The sequence below is a fragment of the Ovis aries genome, chromosome 8 (assembly GCF_016772045.2).
Source record: "Ovis aries strain OAR_USU_Benz2616 breed Rambouillet chromosome 8, ARS-UI_Ramb_v3.0, whole genome shotgun sequence".
Taxonomy (NCBI): domain Eukaryota; kingdom Metazoa; phylum Chordata; class Mammalia; order Artiodactyla; family Bovidae; genus Ovis; species Ovis aries.
Window position 1 is genome coordinate 11,398,972 of NC_056061.1, and position 25,629 is coordinate 11,424,600.

The 25,629-nt window shown below is 39.6% G+C and overlaps 1 protein-coding gene across 1 annotated transcript in view; it reads right to left on the reverse strand.

The window, feature by feature from the left end:
- The window catches only part of RSPO3 (R-spondin 3), a 94,660-nt gene that overhangs the window by 47,162 nt on the left and 21,869 nt on the right, over positions 1-25,629 (reverse strand). Inside the window, exons 2-4 of the mRNA XM_004011136.5 lie at positions 8,286-8,477; positions 6,397-6,543; positions 472-669 (exon numbers count right to left, since the gene is read on the reverse strand). Coding sequence (XP_004011185.1) covers positions 472-669; positions 6,397-6,543; positions 8,286-8,477 — 537 coding nt within the window. The remainder of the gene's footprint in view (positions 1-471; positions 670-6,396; positions 6,544-8,285; positions 8,478-25,629) is intronic.

The window sequence follows — 25,629 nt, forward strand, 5'->3', positions numbered from 1 at the left end:
TTATGCTAATAAAATATACAACTTTTAAAACATGTTTTGCTATAAAAGCTTAACACCTAATTGCACTACTTTGATGTGTAGGAAATGAAAAAAGGAGCAAGCGGATGGCTGGTGTTTACCAGTCTCATGTGTGTACCAAATGCTGTTAGATTTTGCATTTCTGAGGCTTCTCATGAGTTTGCCACATACTAGGAAAATGCGTGATAGGAAAGATAGTGGCCCCAAAGGAAGATACAGACATTGATACATTATAAGGCAGCTCCTTCACCAGGATTCATTTAGCACACTTGGGTGTAAAGTTCTGATATCAAGCTCCATTTTTAAGAATCACCACCTCAAGATTCTGTACTTTACAGCCAACATATTGTTTGGTACACAGTTTAGATCATACTGAACGTTTCCTAAGAAATCGTGAAATTTGCATCAAATCCTGCGGATCTAACTGAGCACATGTTGTTAGTATGACTGTACCTCGCTCCCCCTTCGGACATTTCTTCCTTTGCACTGTACACTTCCTCGCCTCACTGGTGGGGGGACACAGGTTACCCTTTGCTGACGGATGCTGTATTATTTCTCGGACCCGTGTTTCAGTTCCTCTTTTGAAGCCGCATGTTTTTCCTTTCTTTGTGCATGGACTCCAAGGGCTCCATTCACTGGCCTCACAGTGCACTGAAACAGAACACCAGAAACAGCCTCAGTTCACTCACACATAGTTTCACAATTGTTAAATAAACAAAAAGGCTTGCCTCCATCAGTGCTTGCCCAAATTCTGAGCAGAAATCCTGCAGAACGAAACTGGGCAAGACGACTTAAGGGAAAAGGGAAAGGCAGGAGCAGAATGTTTCCCCCTTTTTAATCCTCATATTATCAGGTAAACTCACTCTTGCACTGGGTTTACTTTTCACTGTAGATTTTAACTCAGGCATTAATGTAATTACAAGTAACCAGTGCTTTATAATTTCTGGAGCACTGCTACAATTTATTTATTTGTGTATGGCTGTGCTGGGTCTTCGTTGATGCTTGGGGTCTTTCTCTTTTGTCTCGGCAAGCTGGAGCTACTCTAGCTGTGGAGCATGGGCTCTAAGGGCACACAGGCTTCAGGAGTTGTGGCACGAGGACTCAGTAATTGTAGCTCCCGGCTCTAGGATACAGGCTCAATAGTTGTGACACATGGGTTTAGTTGCTCTGTGGTACATGGGATCTTCCTGGATCAGGGATCAAACCTGCGTGTCCTGCATTGGCAGGAAGACTCTTTACCACTGAGCAACCAGGGAAGCCCTGCTACAACTACTGATTGATCCTGACCAGATGATGACTGCAGCCAAGAAATCAAAAGATGCTTGCTCCTTGAAAGAAAAGCCATGATCAACCTAGACAGCATATTAAAAAGCAGAGACATTACTTTGCCAACAAAGGTCTGTCTAGTCAAAGCTATGGTGTTTTTCAGTAGTCACGTATGGATGTGAGAGTTGGACTATAAACAAAGCTGGGCACCAAAGAATTGATGCTTTTGAACTGTGGTGTTGGAGAAAACTCTTGAGAGTCCCTTGGACTGCAAGGAGATCCAACCAGACAATCCTAAAGGAAATCAACCCTGAATATTCATTGGAAGGACTGATGCTGAAGCTGAAACTCCAATACTTTGGCCACATGATGAGAAGAACTGACTTCTTGGAAAAGACCCTGATGCTGGGAAAGATTCAAGGCAGGAGGAGAAGCGGATGACAGAGGATTAGATGGCTGGATGGCATCACTGACTCGATGGACATGAGTTTGAGCAAGCTCCAGGAGTTGGTGATGGACTGGGAAGCCTGGTGTGCTGCAGTCCATAGGGTTACAGAGTCAGACACGAATGAGCAACTGAACTGAACTGACTGACCATAGCTTGCTAGGTTAGTCATTCTCAAGAATTGATTCTCAAAGTTGATTGTGCAACAGGATCACCTTCAGTGAGGGCTTGCTAAAACAGACAATGTTGGACCTGTCCCAACCCTGAGTTTCTGATTCAATTGTCTTGGGTGGGGTCTGGGAATTTGCATTTTTTATGATACAGGTGATACAGATTTGCAGGTACTGAGAACACACTTTGAGAACTTCTGTACGAGACAGTGGTTAAGCTAAAGATGAATCCAGGTCTTTGGCCTACAACTCACTGCCTTTGCTACAGTGCTACAATACTGTAATATTGCCAATTATTAATTAGTATAGATCAGGCATAGCAGTGTCTATTTTAAGTGAATTCCAGGTCAATTTCAGCTGATAAACTGCTTCTAGAATTCACTTGACTGGCTTGTTTCTAGGATGAATTGATATCCTTTTTCTAAAGCTTCTTTTGTAGAATTTTTTCCCTTTTTCTGTATGTATCAATCTTTTCAATCTTGGCTTTCCAAGGTCTTTCCTATAACATATTTTTGCACTTATAAAAATATGTACCTGCAAGGTGATATTCTTATATTTATGTTCATAAAACTTCCTGACTTACAACAACTGAAATGACTTGCAACAGTAACCCTTTCAGATGATATAAGAGTTTCTTTCTACAAAAACAAATTCCCAGTAACCTTTTTTGCTGGCTTCTGATGTAAAGAATCCTTATTTCAGAGCAGAATACTATTTTTTGCACAATCTCAAGAAATATAACTTAAATGTTTCAGAAATTTAAAACCATTCATAATACATTTTTTTCACATGCTTTTTTCAGTTACTTTCAGATATCTGAGTGCAACACAGAGTTGAGTGGAAATGGATGTGAATTTAAGTTTCTATGAACTTTACTGAGCCACTTTCAAAAGAGTCTTCATGCTCAGCTATACTATTATAATATTGGCTAAAGAATAGAGCAGCCAAATCATTTAATGACATCATAATCTCTTGCCAGTTAAGGTCATATCTCTGATCCCAATATTACTCATTAAAACGTAGGGAAGCTTTAGTATACACCAATAAAAATACCTCCAAGAAAGTAAATGGAAAAAAAAATCCAGTTTGTGAGCTATAACTTTGTCTAGTGTTCATTTAACGCCAGAATTATGAGTACTAAATTAGAAAAAAAAAACTTATATGATGTGGAAATGACCCAAACTTTAGTGCTTTTGTATAAGAGCAAAGATGCTCTAGCAAAAAGCATATCTAGACTTCAGAGAAACAGATTTTAAAAATTACAACATAGATAGCTTCAGTCAGATGATGAATGGTTCTAAAAGCGAAATTTTACTGACAGCCGGAAAAATATTCATAACTAACGAGTTCAGACAATAAAGGGCTCTAATACAATAAGATAGTTAAAAAATATTGAGAGAATAAGAAATAAGCCTTTAATGTTTGTGTGCAAAAAGTATTTTTGGAAAAAACAGCAACTTTGTTGAACATGTAAAGACAAAAAAAAGGGTGATTTAAGTAATATTCAGGTCATTAAATGAACAGTGTAGGTCTGGGGCACTATTTGGTTAAGAGGTAATTAAGGAAAAAACAGGACTGCTCAACTCTGCCTTTCTTCTATATTCTCCATTAAGAATAATCTTAACATTGGAAACGTTTGACTGTTCACTAATGAAACAAGTGTCTCAAAAATGTAATTAGCTCCTTGTCCCCGGAAGTGGTCATGGTGTGGTTGAATCATCAGCCTGGAATGCTGTAAAAAGGATTCTTGAAATGGAGAAAAGTTCAACTGAATGTTTCACTAGTAATGGTCTTACAACATTATTCACGTCTCATTCTTGTTGTCTGACTCCATAGCTCCAGAGGGAATGCAGCAAGGCCATATCCTTCACTGCTCACTGTTTGGAGCTAGGTGCTTTCCTTCTATGATTACTTGAACACCAGCTGTCTCAGAAGAGCGATGCCAGTGGCAGAATGACAGTGCAGAAAAGAGGCAAATATTTGGAGCACAAAGGGTAAGTAACAGGCCTACTGAAAGATTGGGTTCATTTGACATTTTTGCTTAGTTTGACCTGCCATCCACGAGAAGTGGATATGTATGATGTAAGTCTTTCACCCTAGCTCTGTATGAGGGTAGTGTTTTCTTGGTTTATGGCGTGCTCTCTCAATTTAAAATCTAAAAGACACAAGTCATACGGTGCAGATTTTAGCAAAGGGAGAGACGAGACACATCCCTCAACCTCTGTCCTAGAGAGCCAGAGTCAAGGTACTAATTATAGCAATGACAGTGATTTGCATTGCGTCCTCGAGATCACTGTTTCAGCTCACTGGGTTCTAGTTTTCAGATTTGTTAAAGGAACAGCCTTTAACAGCTCTTTGTGATCATCAAGCAGGTTACCATTTTTCATGAAATTCTGAGGTAAACGCATGGGCATGGCCAACACACTGCTTGTAGGCCAGATAGCATGCAATGGGAGGCATGCCTTAGGGAGCAAGCAACAAAAGCCAGCTGAGGACTAAAGCAGCTGATTTGCCTATTCCTATGTCAGAGGTCAATTCCAGCAGTCCCCAACCTTTTTGGCACCAGGGATCTATTTCACAAAAGACGATTTTCCCATGGACCAGGGGTTAGGGAATGGTTTTGGGATGATTCAAGTGCATTACTTTTTTTTTTCTCTTTATTCCTATTATTATTACATCAGTGCCACCTCAGATCATCAGGCATTAGACCCCAGAAATTGGGGACCCCTGATTTATACCGATCTATTCAAGGAGCCAGATTCACCAGATGGCTTTTAGATTGCTAAGTGAAGTGAAGTCACTCAGTTGTGTCCAACTCTTTGTGACCCCATGGACTGTAGCCTACCCTAGGCTCCTCCCTCCATGGGATTCTCCAAGCAAGAGTACTGGAGTGGGTTGCCATTAGATTGCTAACCCCTATTCTAAAATATATACATTTCTTAAATTTAATTGTGTTACCAATCTTTATGTAAATTACTTTGCATAAATTACCAGGAAGCTTTAACAGCTAATCCCACAGTCAGATGTTAAATGCTCTCTCTGATAGGAAAGCATTAACAGATTTAAGATGAATGGCCTTTGAAGGACTGATGCTACACCTTCTACAACTGATAAAGTCTAAACATTTACCCCTTTCCTAGGTAGAGCAACACCACTAACTTTCCAAAACTCATTCTGAATTTCTGTCCCTGAATATTCCACAGAACTGTTTCCTATTTTCTCCACAGTTTGGAAGTTATTACCTCTAATCATCAGCCCTCAGGACCTACAGAGAGATGAATGTGAAGTGCATTCTCATGTACCTTTTACTCAATTTCTAAGTTATTTTTCTGTTTTTATTGACTAGAGGGAAAAAAATAAAGACCCAACCAAATTGAGCCACGAGCTGTTTCAGGAAAGTTGTTTCCCAGATGCTTCTGAAATTATCTTTAAAATATCATCTGTTTGTTTCATTCTTACACAAACTTTGTTTAGAAATAAAAGTCTCCTACGGATCTGAAATGGTTAAAGCGCCACTTTAGAGTTATTACTCCAGTACTTTAGATTCTAATGGATCTATCTGTGGGGACCCCAGGGGTGTCCTGGAGACTATCTTGTACTGAATCAAGGGGACATTGGCGTGCATATGCCAACATCGCTGCAGCATCAAAGGTTCTTGCAGCCCTTGCCCAGGGGATTTTGAGATTTAGTATGCTGTTTCCCCATTTGGTTGAGCATCTGCTCCCCAACTGTTCATCAAACTTGTAGCTGTAGTAGCTGCCCACCATTTAAAAGAGGGAAAATATAGCCTGACAGTGATCCGTTATTTAGACAAACAACTTGTCTGAGGAACCTCCCCTCCAAGAAACTCAGCCTGCAATTAATCAGACCCTGGGACTGTGTCCGTCTGTCAGTTTGAGTAAGCCCCAAATCCTCTTCTTGTCTCTGAATACCTGTGCAAGCAGAGAATTTCAGCAAAGTAGTATGAGAGAAAAAAGTGTGATTTTTAAAAATGTGATTTATCGTATCCAGTTCTTTAAATCTTTGATCCATTTACTGAGTATTAATGGGCTGGATCCAGAGAATATGTTTCCTCCTTTTGGAAAATAACTTTGGTCACTGGTTGACATTAGACCCAGGTGGAAACTCTTAACCTAAGGTGGACATGTAGTTCAAGATTAAATTTGTAACACACACACACATATATATGGAAGTATGTGTGTGTATACTATACATTGCTATAAGTAAAACTTCATTAAATAATGATACAAAATAAGTCTATATCACAATAGTTGAAAGAGTTGTCGACAGTTCCTAACAAATAATGGGGCAACCACAGGTGTTAAATTTACTGTAATACATGTTGAGTAAGGCCCGTTAGGATGTTATCTTTGTACAGGAGGGAGTAAGCCTCTAAGAGGAACCCCTCGGGTTCTTGTGAGGCAGGATTCTGAGCAGCACTTCCACGGAGACTGATGCTATCAGCTCTGATGTTTCTCAAATCTCCTAAGTCCTCACCAATACTGACGCACTCCATGGTGTGGTTATTGGCTTCCAACCCTTCTGGGCAATTGTCAAGGCACTTTCCAAGGTGTAAGTAAAATCCACTTTTACACTTTGTGCAGAAATTTTTGTTGAAACAGGTATCACAGTCAGCTTTGCATTCTGAAAACAAAAAAAGAAAAGAGAAATACACTTCCATTATTGTGAGTTAACTATTTTATTTTGTGGGTCCAGTTCTGTATGCTTACAACACTGGCACCTGCAACTTGTGTGTTAAACACACAGCCTCAAAACTATTTTGCCAAACAGAATTCAGGATTCCTCCATAATCATTTAGTTGATGTACATCAGTCATTGATTTCAAAATTGTTGTTCTTATTGCCTTGTGAAAAAAAATTTTGACAAGAATGCTTATAAGACTGCATGTCTACTTCTACTAAATGATAGTAAAAATGTTTTATTAGAACTTTCATGGAATGTTCTACAATATTGCCTTCACGCTGCTCTTGAGATTCCTTTGTTCGTGCACCAAATATTTGATTGCCCATTGTGTGCCAAGCACCATTCTAGATACAGGTTGATGGCAGCAAAGAAAAGAGAGGGAAAGTCTATTCTCCATGATGCTTATATTCTAAGAAGGGAGAGGAGATCAATAATGATAGTTGTCCCTTACATGGTGATTACCGTGGGTCACACACTGCTACAAGTATTTTACAATATTAAGTCATTTAAACCTTACAACAGCCCAGTGAGGTAGCCCCTACTCTCTCATTTTACAAATAAGGGAACTACGGCTCAAAAAGGTTGTGTCATTAACTCAAGACCGTGGAACACAGTGGTCTTTGAAACTAGGCAGTCTGTTTCAGATTTCTTCCAGAGTGACAAGTGCTCTAGAAAAAAAACTTAAGACACACATAAAAGGTAGGAAGAAGATACGAAAAATGACTGGTAAGGGGAAGAGGTTGATTATTTTGCATAAGATAGTCATGGAACGCCTCTCTCAGAAGATGACATCTGAGCAGCATCTTAAATGAAAGGAGAGAGCCAGCCAAGTGAAGGTGCGGGCAAAGAGCTTTCCAAACTACCAGACAGGGAGTGTGGAACAATGATTTCAAAAGCCTTGAGGTGAGAAAATCCTGCAAGCAGGCCGGTGAAGTTTGTGCAAAGTGACTGAGGGGCAGTCATAGGAGGGAATCTGGAGAGGAAAAACAGGGCCACATGCGGTGTATGCTGGAGAAGTGCCGTGCGCTAACTCATGTTTTGAAAGGTTCCTCAGTCTACAGTGTGGAGAGAAGACTTTCAGGGTCTACAAGAGAGGTGATCTGAGAGTGTTTCCAACACTTAATTCCAACTGATAAGTCAATATTTCAGTTGTTGTAATGGAATCCTTTTTGAAGCAAGAATAGCTGAATTACTGAGTCATTAAATACTTGGATTCCATGATAGCAGTGGGAACCCAGATGGCATTGGTGCTTGCCATATTCTTATACAGGTTCAATGAATAATCACCACATTCTCAGTTTTGTTTTTTACAATGAAAAAAAAACAACAACAACAACAAAAAACACCTCTCAAAACTGGAATATTTTTTAGAGTAGTGAAAATTTTCCTGCCCTGAGGGCTAAGTTCAAGTATGGTTTAGTCTAATTGTCAGGTAAAGACTATTATTTACTTAACATTGAATATTACAAAAATGCTAGAGGCCGTTTCATATCTGGAAAGTACCCCCAGTCAGTTCAGTTCAGTTGCTCAGTCCTGTCTGACTCTTTGCGACCCTGTGGACTGCACGCCAGGCTTCCCTGTCCATCACCTACTCCCAGAGCTTGCTCAAACTCATGTCCATCGAGTCAGTGATGCCATCCCCCAAGGATGAGATAAAAACATAATTTTGTTTAGGCACTTACTTGTACACTTATTTATATCTGGATATCGGGTTCCATAATATCCACTTGGACATGAAGAGAGACACACTCCAATCTGCTTCATGCCAATTCTTTCCAGAACAAAAAATAGTTTGGGCTTACATGACAAACAGCCATTGTAATCTGAACACGTTGCACAGCCTCCTTGGCAGCCTTGACTGACGTTAGGATGCACTGGGGGGACAAATGTAGAAAGACAAAAATAACAGTTAAATCATAAATATAGAAGTTCAATGACGTTCTCTGGGCAGGATACACATGTTCTTTTATTAGCTTGCAATTTGGTGGTAATGGGTGAATGAGTTCAGAATTTTTCCCTCTCTTTTCTGTGATCTGGTGTTTCCCTTGAATAGATACATACATTGTATTTACTTTCAAAGTTTTAAAAATGTGAGCATTTGAAAAATAAGAATATACTGCCTCAAAATATTTATAGATAATATAAATCAAGTGGAAGTATGCTTACTGAACTAGTGTCCCAGTAGATTAGAGATGAGAATTTTGTGCTCTTTCATTGAAATCAGTACATATTAGTTTTGCTTTTCATGTATGTGGTGGATGTATCTAATGTCTTCAAATAAGGATGACAACATAGATTGGGACTTAACTGGAGAAGGAACATTACTTTCTTTTTTTTTTTTTTTTTTTTTTTTAACTGCTCCTGCAGATTTTATTTGTATATAGAACAATTAGTATCACACAGAGAATATTTTATGGTTGGAAACGATGGACCTTAAACTCAGATAAAATATGTTTAGCATATGTATTACTAGAGTTGATATCAGAAAATAATGTTACTTCCAGCATGAATGTACCAGTAATATTTTAAAACCTATTCAAATCTTATGACTTCCAAACAGGGAGTTCTCTTCATAGACCAAGATCCACACTTGAGTTCTTAGCTTTATTGTATGGAATCGACCTGTAGTACTATTTAACTTTCTAGGATATCTTTTTCAAACTCTGGTGTATTAGAAAACACAATTTTACTCTTTGATTCAAAGCAAATTGACTCTGAAGCTCTGTAGCGATTTAGCACCTCACTCCTTGCCAATGCTTTCCTGAATCACTTCTGCCCACATGATATTTACCAGCTGAAATTTATATAATGGTGAAAATGATTTACCTTACCAGTAGTTCCACATGGATCATACTAAGTATTTATAATACTGAATAATATTTATTATAAGTTGTGTTCAATATTTGATCTGTTAGGAGAGAAGTCATAGTTTTGGGGCCCTCATCTTTCATTTACTTAAGTGAAATCTACATTTGGTGAGGACATGACCAGTCCATTCTAAGGGCTGCTACTACACATGTTCCTGAGAATTCCAAGATTTCTGAGAGTCACCAACATACGTGGTGAGACAATTCATTAGCAAGTCTGAACAAATATAAACAAACATTTGGAAGATTCATGTTTACTTGAGATCTTCATAACTTTAAACCTTTTTTTAATGACTATTAACTGGTTATAGACACTGTGTGTGAGCAGATGGAATTTGCTGACTGAGGGGCATCTCTCATGTAGCTAGTGTTTGGGATGATTTTTTTTCTAATGTATTCTCTACTCAAATACAATATTAACATCTTTACTGTCCCTTTAGGAGTGCAGAAGGGAATCATCCTGACCCTAATAGAAGTAGGGCTGATGCACAAGAGTGCAAAGGCCTCCCTGTGTCTCTCTCTCTTTTGTTGGTAGTGGGAGGGACCTTCAATTATTAAGTCTGTCTTCACAGTGATGTTTGATTATTGCAAAGTCCTTTACTGCAAAAACAAATCCCATCAGGCTTAGTTAGAAGGGGTACGCATAAACCCAATCAGCCTTACCACAGGGGCGCACGGGTTAGCTGCTGAGAGGTCATTCAGTTGACCAGCATCCTCTGCCTGGAGGAAACCATCCCTGAATCAGCCACAGGAACCACAAGCAGCTCATTCTCATTCCAAGACATTTTGTAAATAAACTGAGGAAATGTGTGGGGGAAGGGAAGTCTGCTTTTCCTGTACATGCTCCTCCATGGGGTGGGGCGGACATATAAAGTGGCACAGGAGGTTTAGACATTACAGGACCTGGGGGACTTGTAAGCGAATACTGCCTTCCAAGGAACAGAGTCATTTTTCATGCCAGTAACTTCAGTATTGGAGACTTACAGAAAATGTGTACATATTTTAATCAGGGAAAGACCCTAAAAAAGAAAGGGGGTGAAAACTCCATGTGTTTGGAATCAAACTGATCCATTTCAAAAAGTGATAGTTGTAGGTAAAAACCTGTAAAACCTTTCCTAAAAATTATCCCTGGAAAAATAGACCTCCAGTTTGAAAGAAAGTCATTTCAAGCTCAGGGAAGCAAGTGACTGTATTTCAATGAAGATGGACTGGATTGGTCCATGTCAATGTGTCTCTCTGTCTCTGAGACACAGTTGCTTGAAGGAACACAAGTGTAAGTTTAAGCCCCTTGAAACTTTTGTCAATTATAAGGTTAAATAGTTACAAAAAATAAACATGATTTACATGATCTGAGCCTCAAAAATGGATATACTTTGAAATATATTTTATTTAAAAATTTGGGTTTTGAATGTCTGGAAACTTCTGGAAGAGAGATCTCTGTATGCATCCCAGGATTAACAATTTAGCCCCAAATTATGAAATGTGCTACAGTGATCTCGCTCAACCCCCTCTTTAAAACTTTTACTGATGAACTGTAGCACATTCGACTCACACATGGTACTACAATTACTCTTTTTTTTCCCCATATTTTGCTTTTTTGAGACAAAAGCTTTTGACAAAATAGCATTCTTTCCCCCAGTTTTCTTCACTCCACTACCACACTGTGTTAATTACTTTGGCGAAGCCATTTAGGATATTTTCTAATTATGAGGTTTAATACCTACAACTTTGATCTGCTTTTGCAAGGTTCTGACAACATAGTTTTGAAAAATCAAAGATGTAATTGTTCTAACTGGCAAAGAAAATACCTGTTTGTTTTCAATCAGAGAATTTTGAACATGGGCAGCTACAAATAATGGCAAACTTTACTTATTCAGGAGGGGTTAAGTATTATGCTGTGGAAAGTAAGAAAAAAATCGAGACTACAAAGTTCAGATTCTATGATTCTAGATTCTTTTATAGTTGAGTATCATGACATTTTGCTTTCTTGAACCCTGTATAAGGATCACTCAAGTTATGCAGTTAGTATTACACAACTGGATACAAATTTCCCAAACTTCATCTTAAGGGAAGAGTTTTTACTTTTTATATGGAAACCACAGAAAACTTTGGTCTGGATTGATAGTAACAACCCTTTCAGCCTTAAAAATCTTATAATACTAACAGAGAAAATAGAACTCTACTTGTCATGCTGTTCATTTCCCCCCCCACTCTTGTAATACCTTCACTTTCTATTTCTGAATCATTTCTTTTCAAACAATGTTTTGTATTATTATTTTATATGAGCACTGGAGGGATTGGTGGTGGTGAAGTTTCAAAGAATATCTAACGTTTGAACTTAATCTTGGAAAATGTATCGAAGTTAGCAGTATGTAAGAGGCCACGGTGGGGCTGGAGATGGGAACACCACATTAATTCCCATCAAGGAGACTGGCACGAGTTCCATGCAACTGATGCTGAACTAGTAGTGAATGCAGGTATAAGGCATATCAAGACAATTTCGAAGCACAGGAGAGATCTAGGTTACAAAACCCCTTGTGGGCTCTCCCAAGGAAATTATTCTGTAGACTTGGAGGACTTACACCTGGTGAGTGATATAACCACATCTGTATTATTATAGAGGGGAAATTTCCCTGGCAGGCATGGAAACTAGAAGACTAAAGCAATGATCAAGGTAAAAAGACAGATGAAAGCTTAAAATACAGCAGAAGTCGTGTAATGTGGTAAGGGAGGGATTCATATTCCAAGGATACTTGGGAGGTGGCATCAATCAAATATATTGAGCAACAGAATGTGGACTGAATACATAAAATAACTTGTGTTTTGCATTTTCGCCAGTAAACAGAATGGAAAGGGACTACTAAATAAAAGCCTGCGGTTAGAGGGAAGGGCAAGGTACACAGAATAAGAAGGTCTACAAATATAAACATGGTTGGGGGTCTTTGATTTTGCAGATTTTGTGAAATATCCAAGTAGTCATGCTTAGTAGATGGAGCTTAATGTTGTGATGGTTCCTAGAGATGAATGTGGGAGTCCTTTAATTAGAGAAGACATCTTGAAAGGGGGAGGTTGCCAAAGATGCCAAAAGAAGGAATAGTAGTCCAAATAAGGAAGAGAAAAAGATGTATAATCAGCTAATTTTAGTAATAGGGATTCCCTGGTGGCTCAGTGGAAAAGAATCTGCCTGTCAATACAGGAGATGTGGGTTCAATCCCTGGGTCAGGAAAATCCCCTGGAGGAGGAAATGGCAACCCACTCCATTATTCTTGCCTGGGAAATCCCATGGACAGAAGAGCCTGGTGGGCTACAGTCCATGGGATTGCAAAGAGTTGGACACAACTTAGCTACTAAACAACACCAATTTCAGTAATACTTTGTATTTCTATATCACTTTTGCTTTCAAAGCATGCATCTCAGAAGGCTAAATTAGCCACGGAGGGACTCGCTAGCTGGTCCAGTGGTTAAGAATCTGCCTTCCAAAGCAAAGGACTTGAGTTTGATCACTGGTTGAGGAACTACTGAGCCCACACGCCACAACTAGAGAAGCCTGGACACTGCAACAAAGACTCAGTGCAATCAGTAAATAAACAGATAATACAAGCATGGACATTACTGTTAGTAAGGACAGAAGTTATCACAATTACTTATTTTGGAACCCCAGACTAAGAACTCAATGAAATGCTGTAAGCTACTGGACAAATAGTTTAGATCCAAGAGTAGATCTTAGCTCCTTGATGCCTGACACCAGTCTATTTAGGACTTCTCAGGTGGCACAGTGGTGAAGAATCCACTTGCTAATGCAGGAGACACAAGAGACGTGGGTTCGATCCCTCGGTTGGGAAGATCCCCTGGAGAAGTGAAATGGTAACCCACTCTAGTATTTTTGCCTGGGAAATCCCATGGACAGAGGAGCCTGTGGGCTACAGTCCCTGTGGTTGCAAAAGAGTTGGACATGACTCAGAGACTAAAAAAGAGCAAACCAACCTATGTACATATAAGCAAACTTTAGATGTGTAACGTGGATAAATATAAAGTGAAAAATGGGCAGAATTCATGGAAACTCTAAATTGGGACCTTCTGGTTATGATGCATCAAATACATGGTGAAATTTGTATGACTTTTCCTGAAATTGGGAAAGAAGAAAGTATCTTTTCTTAACTTGTATATGAAAGTTAACTATGACGAATATATCTTAATGCATAACAGACCAATTTTCAGTGTCTGAGCTGTCGACACTATCTGTGTAAGTGACCTCAGTTTCTCTAGCTGTTAAACAAACCTTCCTACTGTTTCTTGGTTTGATAAACTTACAATGCATAACTGATGCAACCATTCCTAAAGGCTCTTGTCATGAAAGCCAATTCAACTTTTTAAATAAAATATCCAGAACATGGAGTTTTAAACAGTACTGTGCATTTGAAAAATACACACTTTATATTAGTGTTTATGATATACAAAACCAACTGCAGCATTGGAATCTAAGTTTGTTTCTTTAACCGTTTAAGTGTAAGTCAACGATTTTTCCAACTTTGTATGTTCATGCTAAATAGCGTTAGTTGTGCCCAACTTTCCATGACCCTATGGACTGTAGCCTGCCAGCCTCCTCTGTTCATGGGCTTCTCTAGGCAAGAATACTGGAATGAGTTGCCATGCCTTCCTGCAGGGGATCTTCCCAACCCAGGGATCTGAACCTGTGTCTCCTGAAACTCCTGCATTGCAGGGGGATTATTTACTGCTGAGCCGCAATGGAAGCCCTTGTCTTACTTTAATTCCCTTCTAAAGCCCCAATGCAAATACTAATCTGTATCTGTTATGCAGAAGGAATCTACTGTAATTGTTATGCAGAAGGAATCCATTATTGTTGTTGTTCATGTCCAGTTACTCAGTCCTGTCTGACTTTGCAACCCAATGGACTGCAGCATGCCAGGTATTCCTGTACTTCACCATCTCCCAGAGTTTGCTCAAACTCATGTTCATTGAGTTGGTGATGTCATCCAATCATCTGGTCCTCTGTCATCCCCTTCTCTTCCTGCCTTCTATCTTTTGCAGCATCAGGGTCTTTTCCAATGAGTAGGCTTTTCGTATAAGGTAGCCAAAGTATTAGAGCTTCAGCATCAGGCCTTCCAATGAATATTCAGAGTTGATTTCCTTTAGGACGGACTGGTTGGATCTCCTTGCAGTCCAAGGGACTCTCAAGAGTCCTCTCCAGCACCACAGTTCAAAAGCATCAATTCTTCAGTGCTCAGCCTTCTTTATGGTCCAACTCTCACATCCATACATGATTACTGGAAAAACCATACCTTTGACTAGACAGACCTTTGTTGGTAAAGTAATGTCTCTGTTTTTTAATATGCTGTCAAGGTTTGTCATAGCTTTTCCTCCAAGGAGCAAGTGTCTGAATTTCATGGTTGCAGTCACCATTCATAGTGATTTTGGAGCCCAAGAAAACAGTCTTTCACTGTTTCCATTTTTTTGCCCTCTATATGCCATGAGGGCTCGAAAATCACTGCAGATGATGACTATAGCCATGAAATTAAAAGACGTTTACTCCTTGGAAGAAAAGTTATGACCACCCTAGACAGCATATTGAAAAGCAGAGACATTACTTTGTCAACAAAGGTCCATCTAGTCAAGGCTATGGTTTTTCCAATAGTCACGTGTGGATGTGAGAGTTGGACTATAAAGAAAGCTGAGCACCGAATAATTGATGTTTTTGAACTGTGGTGTTGGAGAAGACTCTTGAGAGTCCCTTGGACTGCAAGGAGATCCAGCTAGTCCATCCTAAAGGAAATCAGTCCTGAATATTCATTGGAAGGACTGATGTTGAAGTTGAAACTCCAAAACTTTGGCCACCTGATGAGAAGAGCTGACTCATTTGAAAAGACCCTGATGCTGGGAATGATTGAGGGCAGGAGGAGAAAGGGACAACGGAGGATGAGATGGTTGGATGGCATCACCGACTCAATGGACATGAGTTTCATAAACTCTGGGAGTTGGTGATGGACAGGGAAGCCTGGTGTGCTGCAGTCCATGGGGTAGCAGAGTTGGACAAGACTGAGCGACTGAACTGAACTGATATGCCATGAAGTAATGGAACCAGAGGCCATGATCTTCATTTTTTGAATGCTGAGTTTTAAGCCAGCTTTTTCCCTCTCCTTTTTTACCTTCATCAAGGGGCTCTTTAGTTCCTCTTAACTTTCTGCCATAAGGATGGTGTCATCTGCATATCTGAGGTTATTGATATTTCTCCCAGCAATCTTGATTCCAGCTTGTGAGTCATCCAGCCCAGCACTTCATATGATGTACTCTGCATATAAGTTAAATAAGCAGAGTGACAATATACAGCCTTGACTCACTCCTTTCCCAGTTTTGAACCAGTCTGTTTTCCATGTTTGGTTCTAACTGTTTTTTCTTGATCTGCATACAGGTTTCTCAGGTGGTAGGTAAGGTTGTCTGGTATTTCCATCTCTTTAAGAATTTTCCATAGTTTGTTGTGATCCACATAGTCAAATACTTTGACATAGTCAATGAAGCCAATATTTTTCTGGAATTCTCTTGCTTTTTTATGATCCAACAAATGTTGGCAATTTGATCTCTGGTTTCTCTGCCATTTCTAAATCCAGCTTGTACATCTGGAAGTTCTCAGTTCACATGCTGCTGAAGCCTGGAGAGAGTTGCCTTGCCCTTCTCCGGGGGATCTTCCCAACCCAGGGATTGAACCCAGGTGTCCTGCATTGCAGGCAGATTCTTTACCATCTGAGCCACTAGGGAAGCCCAATAATTGATTTTAAATGAACTGCAGCTATGAACATATAGTAAAGAGATCAGATTTTATATCACATACATTCTGAGGATGCCTCATTAATTATGAAATAAATCATTCAAAATAATATAATAAAGGCTTCCCTAGGGGACTTCCCTGGTGGTCTGCTGCTTAAGACTTGGCATTCCCAATGCAGTGGGCATGGGTTTGATCCCCAGTTGGGAAACTAGGATCTGGCACGCTACAAGGCTCAGTCTCTCTCTCTCTCTCTCTCTCTCTCTCTCTCTCTCTCTCTTACACACACATACACACACACACACACACACACACACACACACACACTAAGTTTTCTAGGTGCCATTTACTTCAGTTATCAATTCACTTAGAGAAAACGCAGACTTTTTTCCTGCCTAAGTAAGAACAGCAAATTTCTATCATATCTTGAGACTTCATTGTTACAGAATCATTTTTAAGTTTAATGCAATGTTTTGGTCACAGAAAAAGAAGTTCCGTGGTTCCTCTGGAATGTTTGGCAATATTCACTTTAAGAAAAGTCTAATACTAAAAATTTGAATAACTTGGCAGTCTCTTTCAAATTTTATTGATTCAACCCCAGAAAATGTTGAAAGTCAATGTTTCTTATTTATTCCTAAGTTAAATCTTTTAGGGCAGAAGTGACTATAGTTAAGATCTCTAGAACCATTTGGGCAACTTGGGACTATTGGGTACAACATCAAAATATTAAAAGTTGCTTGAATAAATATGATTACTTATTGTACATATAAGTACAATACTTGTATACAGAAATATTTGTATGCTTACAATGTATACAATTGTATACATACAATATTTGCATACGTACTTGTACACATTCTTAAATAATGATATCTGGATGAACAGAGGTCTAGCATAGTCATCCATTGTTATTTTTGACTAATAATTTGTTGAAAGAGTGACATGTTTATATATACACACATATATATTCTATTGTTGAAATACTGTGTATCATCTGATGATTTTGATGTTTTTGTATATGAATGTTTAAATCATTAAGGGAATTAAAATTCACCTATGCTATGTAAATATACAAATGTACACTTGTTTTTGTGTTAGACACATAACACTCACACATCCTGTTTGGTCTTTTATTAAATCAATATTACAGACATTAACTGACATGAAGCAGTTAAAATAATCGAGTCCGCCACATCTTTTATCCCAGTGAATCAACTTCTGATACTCTGAAAGTCTGTGCCCAGACCAACGGGTTCACAAAATTCCTAGCAATCTCAGAGAGGAATGTATTCACCAGCTGCTGAATATAGCCCAGTGAGGACTCCACCATTATTATGTGGGAAACATACTGTTTTTAATGGAAACTATTTCTTTGAAAACTTGGAAGATCTTTCTCTTTCTCTTACTGAATAATAATTTCCTGAAGGGACTCTAATATTTATATTCTATAAATACTTTAAAATAAAACCACAGCAATAAAACAGACCTAACATTAAGTAGCAATTAGCTAGACTTTCCACTAAAATCAAGCCAGCTCAAAATATTAAGAACATGGCTAGCAAGTGATGGCAGATATAGATTTCCCGAAATCTAAGATATGATGAATATTTGGGACTAGATGCCAAATTGGTGGCCAATGGCTGAGCTTTGTCTATCCGCAGGCTATAGAATCAGAACTAGAAGTGAAAGATGAGAGTAGGTTACATCGTGTGTGTATATGTATATATAGTAGTACATGTAATACATATGTACTACATAAAATATTACATATAACATCACATATGTTATATATGGATTATATATCATATGTATGTTATTATATATAATATATACATATATCTGCTATTATATACACATGTATATAGTGGAGATCAGTGTTAAGGGTTTTAACATAATTTTCGGATAACTTCTATGTGCCCAACACTACACACGGTGCAGAAAACATAGGCGCGAATAAGACATCTGGTTCCCAATCTCATGATGTTAATCAGTTAATAAGCAAGTCAACAAAGAAATTAAATGCTCAAAGATTGTGATGAGTGTTGTGAAGGAAGTAAACAGGTGGATAAAGCAGAAAATAACTCTGGGAATCTACTTTAAATACGGTGTTCAGGAAAGGCCTCTTTAAGAAGTTTACCCTTTAGTAAACCGGGAGGATGAGAAGGACTCAGCCCTGAAAACCTGAGGGCCAGTACCCCAGGTGGAGCCTCAGTCAGCACAAAGGCTGTGGGCAAGAGACAGGGCACAAGGAATAGCCAAGGGGAAACCAAAGAGGGTGCAGTGCTGTGACTGGTATGAGACGAGGCTAGGAAAGGAGGTTAAAGCCAGATCCTACACACCCTTAATGACCAAAGTAAGCAGCTCGGATTGTCTACCAAGACCCTTTAGACTCTGCATTGCTAAGTAGATATCAGAAGGAAAGGAAAGAACACATTTCTGCCTGATTTAGTCATCCACTTTAATTTTTTGCTAATTTTATAGGTTATAGAACAGAACCAACATCTTGTGTTCCACAAACACAGGTTTTCTTATTAAGTTTTATATTAAAGGATAATGTTCTAACTAGACATAACTTAGGAATTTACACTCATTCCAATCTCCTGTACATTGTTCTACCTGTACTTTGCTCTTGGGAAGATTTATTTCATTTTTGTTTCTCCCATCTCTCTATAGCAGTAACTTTAGTTTTCTTTGGGCTTTTACATTTTCATTCTACTGTACTGGAGTGTGTGTGGGGGGAAGGGGAGGGGGCCTTGGTAGTGGTGAGGAGAAACAAAAATGTTATGAAATATATAAGATGCCATAAAATCAAACTCTAAAAAAGTAAAACATTCTGCAGCCTTGCATATAATCTTTTTTTGTGTGTTTTTCTGAATTCTTGCCATTAGTGACACATACTGACACAGTCTAATTTAGAACAACAACATTATCGTTTTCACTTATGATCTAACCTTCCTTTTAGAATCCCACTATTATTATGAATTAAATAACCTAAGAGCTAATTCCAAAGTTGATTCTTCAAATGCAGTGAAAACCATATTAGTTTTCATGTGACCTACCAATAGCTGTAGTTGATGCTGAAACTGCAACGAAAGGCATTTGTAGAATCAAAAATAGTGGAATTTTTTTCTCCTTAACTACAAGTAGAAAATCTGTCATAAAGTTAATGCACTCTGCTATGGGTGTAATACATAAGGTACTGAATCAACATCTCCAGCTGTTGCTAAGAGCGGGACAGCTTCCCCTTCTCCAAGTGGCTATGTTCCCAATGGAGGTGAATAGAGGACAAGACGGCCTGGATGGGGGCAACGGAGACCCAGATTCTGTAGAGAGCTAGGACCTGTTGATGAGTTAGTGGGTGGTAATAGCAGCGTTTTTCATGAGACAGATCCAACAGTGTTCATCCAACAGTGGGAATCATTATGTGCTCTGGTCTGGCTGAGCCATTCCTTTTTTTTTTTTTTTTTTTAGGAGAGAATTAATTAGAAATCAACATAAACAGAAAATGTGATAGTTTAATGGTAATGAATCTGCATGGGTGTGATTCCATAACTACTAAGTTTGCATTCTTGAATGAAACAAACTTCAGTTTGTGCTAAAAACAAACTCCACTTTGTTATATTAGGAATAAACTTGGATCTTCTCACCACATAGCATGCTCAAGTAGCATATCTCATGCTGAAGTCTTAGCATAAGCAAACAGCAGGCAAGGGACTTGTGGTATTTTAACAGGCACAAGAAGATGTGCAAATAGTGGGTATACCATTAAATAAATCCAGCTTTATGTGTGACATCTGAAATCCTGAACAGAAAAAAAAAAAAAGTGGATTTTTTTTCCCTATGTTCACAAAATTGCTGACACGACAGAAGGTGCAGATATGCACCTTTGTGAGTAGAATGTGTTTTTGTACCTATGTGCACCACTCAGTTGGAGAAGGCAACGGCACCCCACTCCAGTACTCCTGCCTGGAAAATCCCATGGATGGAGGAGCCTGGTGGGCTGCAGCTCATGGGGTCGCTAGGAGTCGACACGACTGCGCGGCTTCACTTTCACTTTTCACTTTCATGCATTGGAGAGGGAAATGGCAACCCACTTCAGTGTTCTTGCCTGGAGAATCCCAGGGAAGGCGGAGCCTGTTGGGTTGCTGTCTATGGGGTCGCACAGAGTCGAACACGACTGAAGCGACTTAGCAGCAGCAGCAGCGCCACTCACTGTGGCACTGCCTCAGTCAGAAAAGGGGCTTCCGCAGTTCCTAGAGGAGCACAGGGACTGGGAGGAGGAGAACTGGCTTTGGACTTAAACAGAGTTGACATTTACTAGCTGGAAAACCAGAACGGACGTCTTCAACTAGGTATTCATTTAAACGACTGAGTTTTCTAAACATCCAGACATGGGGCGAGTTGGTGAACATTCAAAGATGAAGAAAACCAATAATTTGTGTCGAAGAGTTCACAGTCTGATTATTTATTTAGATAGACAACAGATGTGTAACCTCTCTGAACCTAAGCTTCCTTACCTGCAACCTGAGAATATCTACCTGATGGACATGGTGGGAGTGGAGGGGGGAGGGAATTAAGTGAGAGCATTTGGAAGCACCTAGCACTGTTACAGGTGTGTGTGCGTACGTGCTAAGTTGCTTCAGTCATGTCCCACTCTTTGCAATCCTATGGACTGTAGCCCACCAGGCTCCTCTGTCCATGGGCTTCTCCAGGCAAGAACACTGGAGTGACTTGCCATGCCCTCCTCCAGGGGATCTTCCTGACCCAGCGGTGGAAGCCACATCTCTTATGTCTCCTACACTGGCAGAGTTTCTTTACCACTAGTACCACCTGGGAAGCCCACTCTTATAGGTACTTACTACAGATCAGTAAGTGCAAGACATTTAGTTTTACCTGAGAAGTACCAACCACATTCGTGTCTTATGTCCACTCTTATTCAAGGCAGCTGGGAGCTTTGGTCAATAATAACTCTTCAAAAGCCTCAAAGCAAGGAGACAGGAGATTTGGGGAACCTTTAAGAGCCAAGGATTCACTAACAGTCATAGAGAGGGGCTACTTTTTCAGGACTGCAGACACAGCTTTTAACGAATATCCAAGATGCTCTTACACAACATGCTGAGCAAGAAGTCCTCCGGGACTCTAGCAACCCACTGAAGACAAGAACCTGCTTAAACCGATGGGAAGATTTCAGGCATGCCGTGGAAGTGGTACCAGAATGATAACAGAGAACCTGAAGGTTCTAGAGTATGTCCAGACTCACGTCTAGACTAAACTTCGCTATGTGTGAAAACGACCTGGAGAACTTGTTAATAATGCAGATGCGTAGGTTTCACCCCAAAACTCTTTGATTTGGGGAATGAAGAGGCGGGCTTAGGTAGCTCCATTTATAACAGGCCCTCTAGGTGAATGTCATGCAGATGATACTAATATCATACTCTCAGGATCACATCACGGCCATCCTCCCAACTAGGTACTTATTCAGTGATTACTGGAAATTCTCTGCTAGGGACTGAGAGACAAAACATGGTCCCTGGCTCAAGAATTCTATAATACCATAGTAAAATAGTCTGTTTATATTCTGAGGGCTATAAATATATAGTTTAGAAATGAAGTAAGCAGACATTAAAAGGTAGGCGCAATTACTGATGGTTGAGGTATTTGAAGATTGCAGAGAGCAATTAGGAATATGGGACTTGAGGGAAGAGAAGAACTTAGGCAAATTGAAAGAGAAGGAATGTTATGAACAGAAGTGTTCATAACAGGAAGATAAAAAGAATATTTGGGACAATGGTGAATATAAAGCTGTGGAATTTTAAGGGGATCTTAGAGCTCTTCCTTCTCTCTTAAATTTCAAATGAGAACACTGACATCCATAAAGTTAACCAGCTTCCAGCTGATAGAATCATAAACCTTTGGAACTTTAGAGGGATTTAGTTCAAGCCGCTCTCCCAGAAGAGTCTATTTAATCATGTTTAGTAAAACAAATCGTATGATATCTGGGGGCAAACAATATAATTATTTTACAGCATCCCATCATATTGAACATATTAAAACATCTCCCCACAGTGAACGTAAATCTGTTTTTCACAAAGTTCACATGCTTAGCTGCTCAGCAGTGCCCAGCTCTTTGTGACTCCATGGACTACAGCCCACCAGGCTTCTCTGTCCATAGGATTTTCCCAGCAAGAATATTGGAGTGGGTTGTCATTCTCTTCTCCAGGGGGTCTTCCTGAATCAGGGATTGAAGCTGGGTCTCCTGCATTGCAGGCAGATTCTTTACCGTCTGAGCTACCAGGGAAGCCCTCATTTGACAATACTTCTCAAGTAATCCAACATACCAAATGAACTTAATTAGTTAAATATCTTTCTTTGAGGTGTTTTAGGGGCCCTTTGAAGCATACTATTAGGTTGGAGCAAAAGTAATTATGGTTTTGGACCCTGAATTTTAAATCATTATAACTAGGCTCAAACACATTTTTATTAATCAAAATAGGAACCATTACAATCAACACATTTTTGCCAATGAGAAATAAGTTTGTTTATTCCTATAGCATAAAAATCCATGCTTTGGGATTCGATGAACTCTTGGAAAGCGTTTTCTGAGTCCTGTTGGTTGTGGAAGCATTTTCCCTGCAAAAAGTTGTCGAGATGCTTTGAAGTGGTAGTCAGCTGGCAAGAGGTCAGGTGAATATGGTGGAAGAGGTAAAACGTGGTAGCCCAACTCATTCAACTTTTGAAGCACTGGTTGTGTGACATGCAGCCAGCTGTTGCTGTAGAGAAGAACTGGGCCCTTTCTGTTGACCAATACCAAACTCAGGTACCACAGTTTTCAGTGCATCTCATTGATGTGCTGAGCATACTTCTCAGGTGTGATGGTTTCACTGGGATTCAGAAAGCTGTAGTGGATCAGAGAAGCAGCGGACTACCCAACAGTGACCACGAACTTTTTTGGTGCAAGTTTGGCTTTAGGAAGTGCCTTAGAGCTTCTTATCAGTCCAACCACTGAACTGGTCATCAAAATTCACTTTTTGTCACATGTCACAATCCAATTGAGAAATGGTTCATTGTTGTTGTGTAGAATAAGAGAAGATGACACCTCAAAACAAGTATTGGTTTGATTTGTGGTCAGCTCATGGGGCACCCACTTATTGAGCTTTTTCACCTTTCCAATTTGCTTCAAATGCTAAAGAACTGTAGAATGGTTGACGCTGAGTTCTTTGGCAATTTCTGGTGCAGTTTTAAGAGGATCAGCTTCGATGATCCTCTCAATTGGTCTTAATCAACTTTCAATGGCCGGCCACTGCACTCCTCATCTTCAAGGCTCTAATCTCCTTTGCAAAACTTCTTGACCCACCTCTGTACTGTATGTTAAGTAGCAGCTTTGGGGCCAAATGAATTGCTGATGTTGCAAGTTGTCTCTGCTGCTTTATGAATCCATTTTGAACTCAAATAAGAAAACTACTGAAATTTGCTTTGTCTAACACCATTTCCATAGTCTAAAATACATATAAAATAAACAGCAAGTAATAATTCATTAGCAAAAAACATAAAGCAAGAAATGCACATTAAAATGATGTAGAACATAACCACATTTTAAGAATGTATTCCAATATCAAATGGCAAAGTTCAACAAGACAAAACCAAAATTACTTTTGCACCAACCTAATATCATAGACCATACTCTATATGCTTTCTGTTTTCCTTAAGACAGTTTGTCAGACTGGTGCCTAGGATGGTAGGCTGCAGTCCATGGGGTTGCTAAGAGTCAGCCACGACTGAGCAACTTCACTTTCACTTCTCACTTTCATGCATTGGAGAAGGAAATGGCAACCCAATCCAGTGTTCTTGCCTGGAGAATCCCAGGGATGGGGAAGCCTGGTGGGCTGCCGTCTACGGGATTGCACAAAGTTGGACACAACTGAAGTGACTTAGCAGCAGCAGCAGCAGCAGCAGCAGGGTAGAAAGACAGATAAGACCTAGGAGTTTCCAGTATGGCTAGAGATTACAAACTAGGTTAAGCCAGCATGGTAAACTCTGTGTACAAATCACACAGAAAGCAAACACCTAGTTGGCAGACATTACATTTGAGCTGGATTTTGAGAAATAAGGAGAAACGGGGTGGGGGTGGGGGGTTGAATTTAATTGTAAATGTAATCTGTGTGAACTGTTTATGGCCAAATCCAAGACATGCTCTAATTTGGTTCTAAGTGAATCCTCTCTGATGGTGAAGAAGAGATGCACTGGAGAAGGGAGACTCAAGTTGAGGGAGTCAGTAGGATGTTCTGTTCTGTATCTGGTACTGCTGTCAGCTCAATTAGTACAGGATTAATAAGATGTTAAAAAGAAAGCACAGATCTTAAAGTTATTGCCAGTGAAGATGGGCAGGACTGATGGGATCTGACAATCAGTTTTCAATGGGCAAATGAAGGAGTAATACATGTTGAGTTGGGGGTTTCTAACTTGGGAGGCCAGGCATAAAACGATGTGGTAGCTGAGATATGGGAATTCAGATATCAAGCCAGAAGGACAGGTGGTGAGGGAGGGAGAAAAGTAAGTAAAAATGATTGTTTTATTTTGAGGTCCTGGGGCTTGGACTTGTTTCATTTCTCTTTGTGTATCCCAAAGCCATAGCGCAGGACAAGGCATATTAACAGGTTCACAAGATACCATAAAGAATAATACCCTAACCCCCTTCATTTCATTAAAAAGAAAATTCAAACCCCAAAGAGCAAAAGCTGAGGTTTATGGAGTTTGGTGTCTTAACAAGGATCTCCTAGCATTAGTGGCACTCTTCGGGGTTTTTTTTTTTGTTTTGTTTTTAATTTTTTGGTTTGACTGGAATGTAAAATTTATGGAGAGAAATAGAGGGGAGAGACAGTTAAGACTAAACATAGGAAGCAGGCCAAGGAGTTGACCATGACGATAACAAGGATACATCATGGTTTTGAAAGGTGATGGGACTTTAGGAAAAGTGGTTCTTGCATTATATGAGTTCAGAACACAGAGCTGGGAATCACAGTGCTTGTGATCCAGCAGTTAAATCATTACACCTGAGCATGTGAGAACTTAGGAATGGAAGCTAAGAGTTCTCCAAAACCAAAGAGAGCTGAAATGCTGACACTAAGTGTAATTTCTTACAGGATCAATATCTCACTACATTTTCCAGTGTTTGAGATCATTCCCTGATATTCATTTCCCTGTGATTAGTCATTGTGGAGACAGGTCTTGGAAAGTTCAGTTCAGTTCAGTTCAGTCGCTCAGTCGTGTCCGACTCTTTGCGACCCCATGAATCGCAGCACGCCAGGCCTCCCTGTCCATCACCATCTCCCGGAGTTCACTCAGACTCAGGTCCATCGAGTCCGTGATGCCATCCAGCCATCT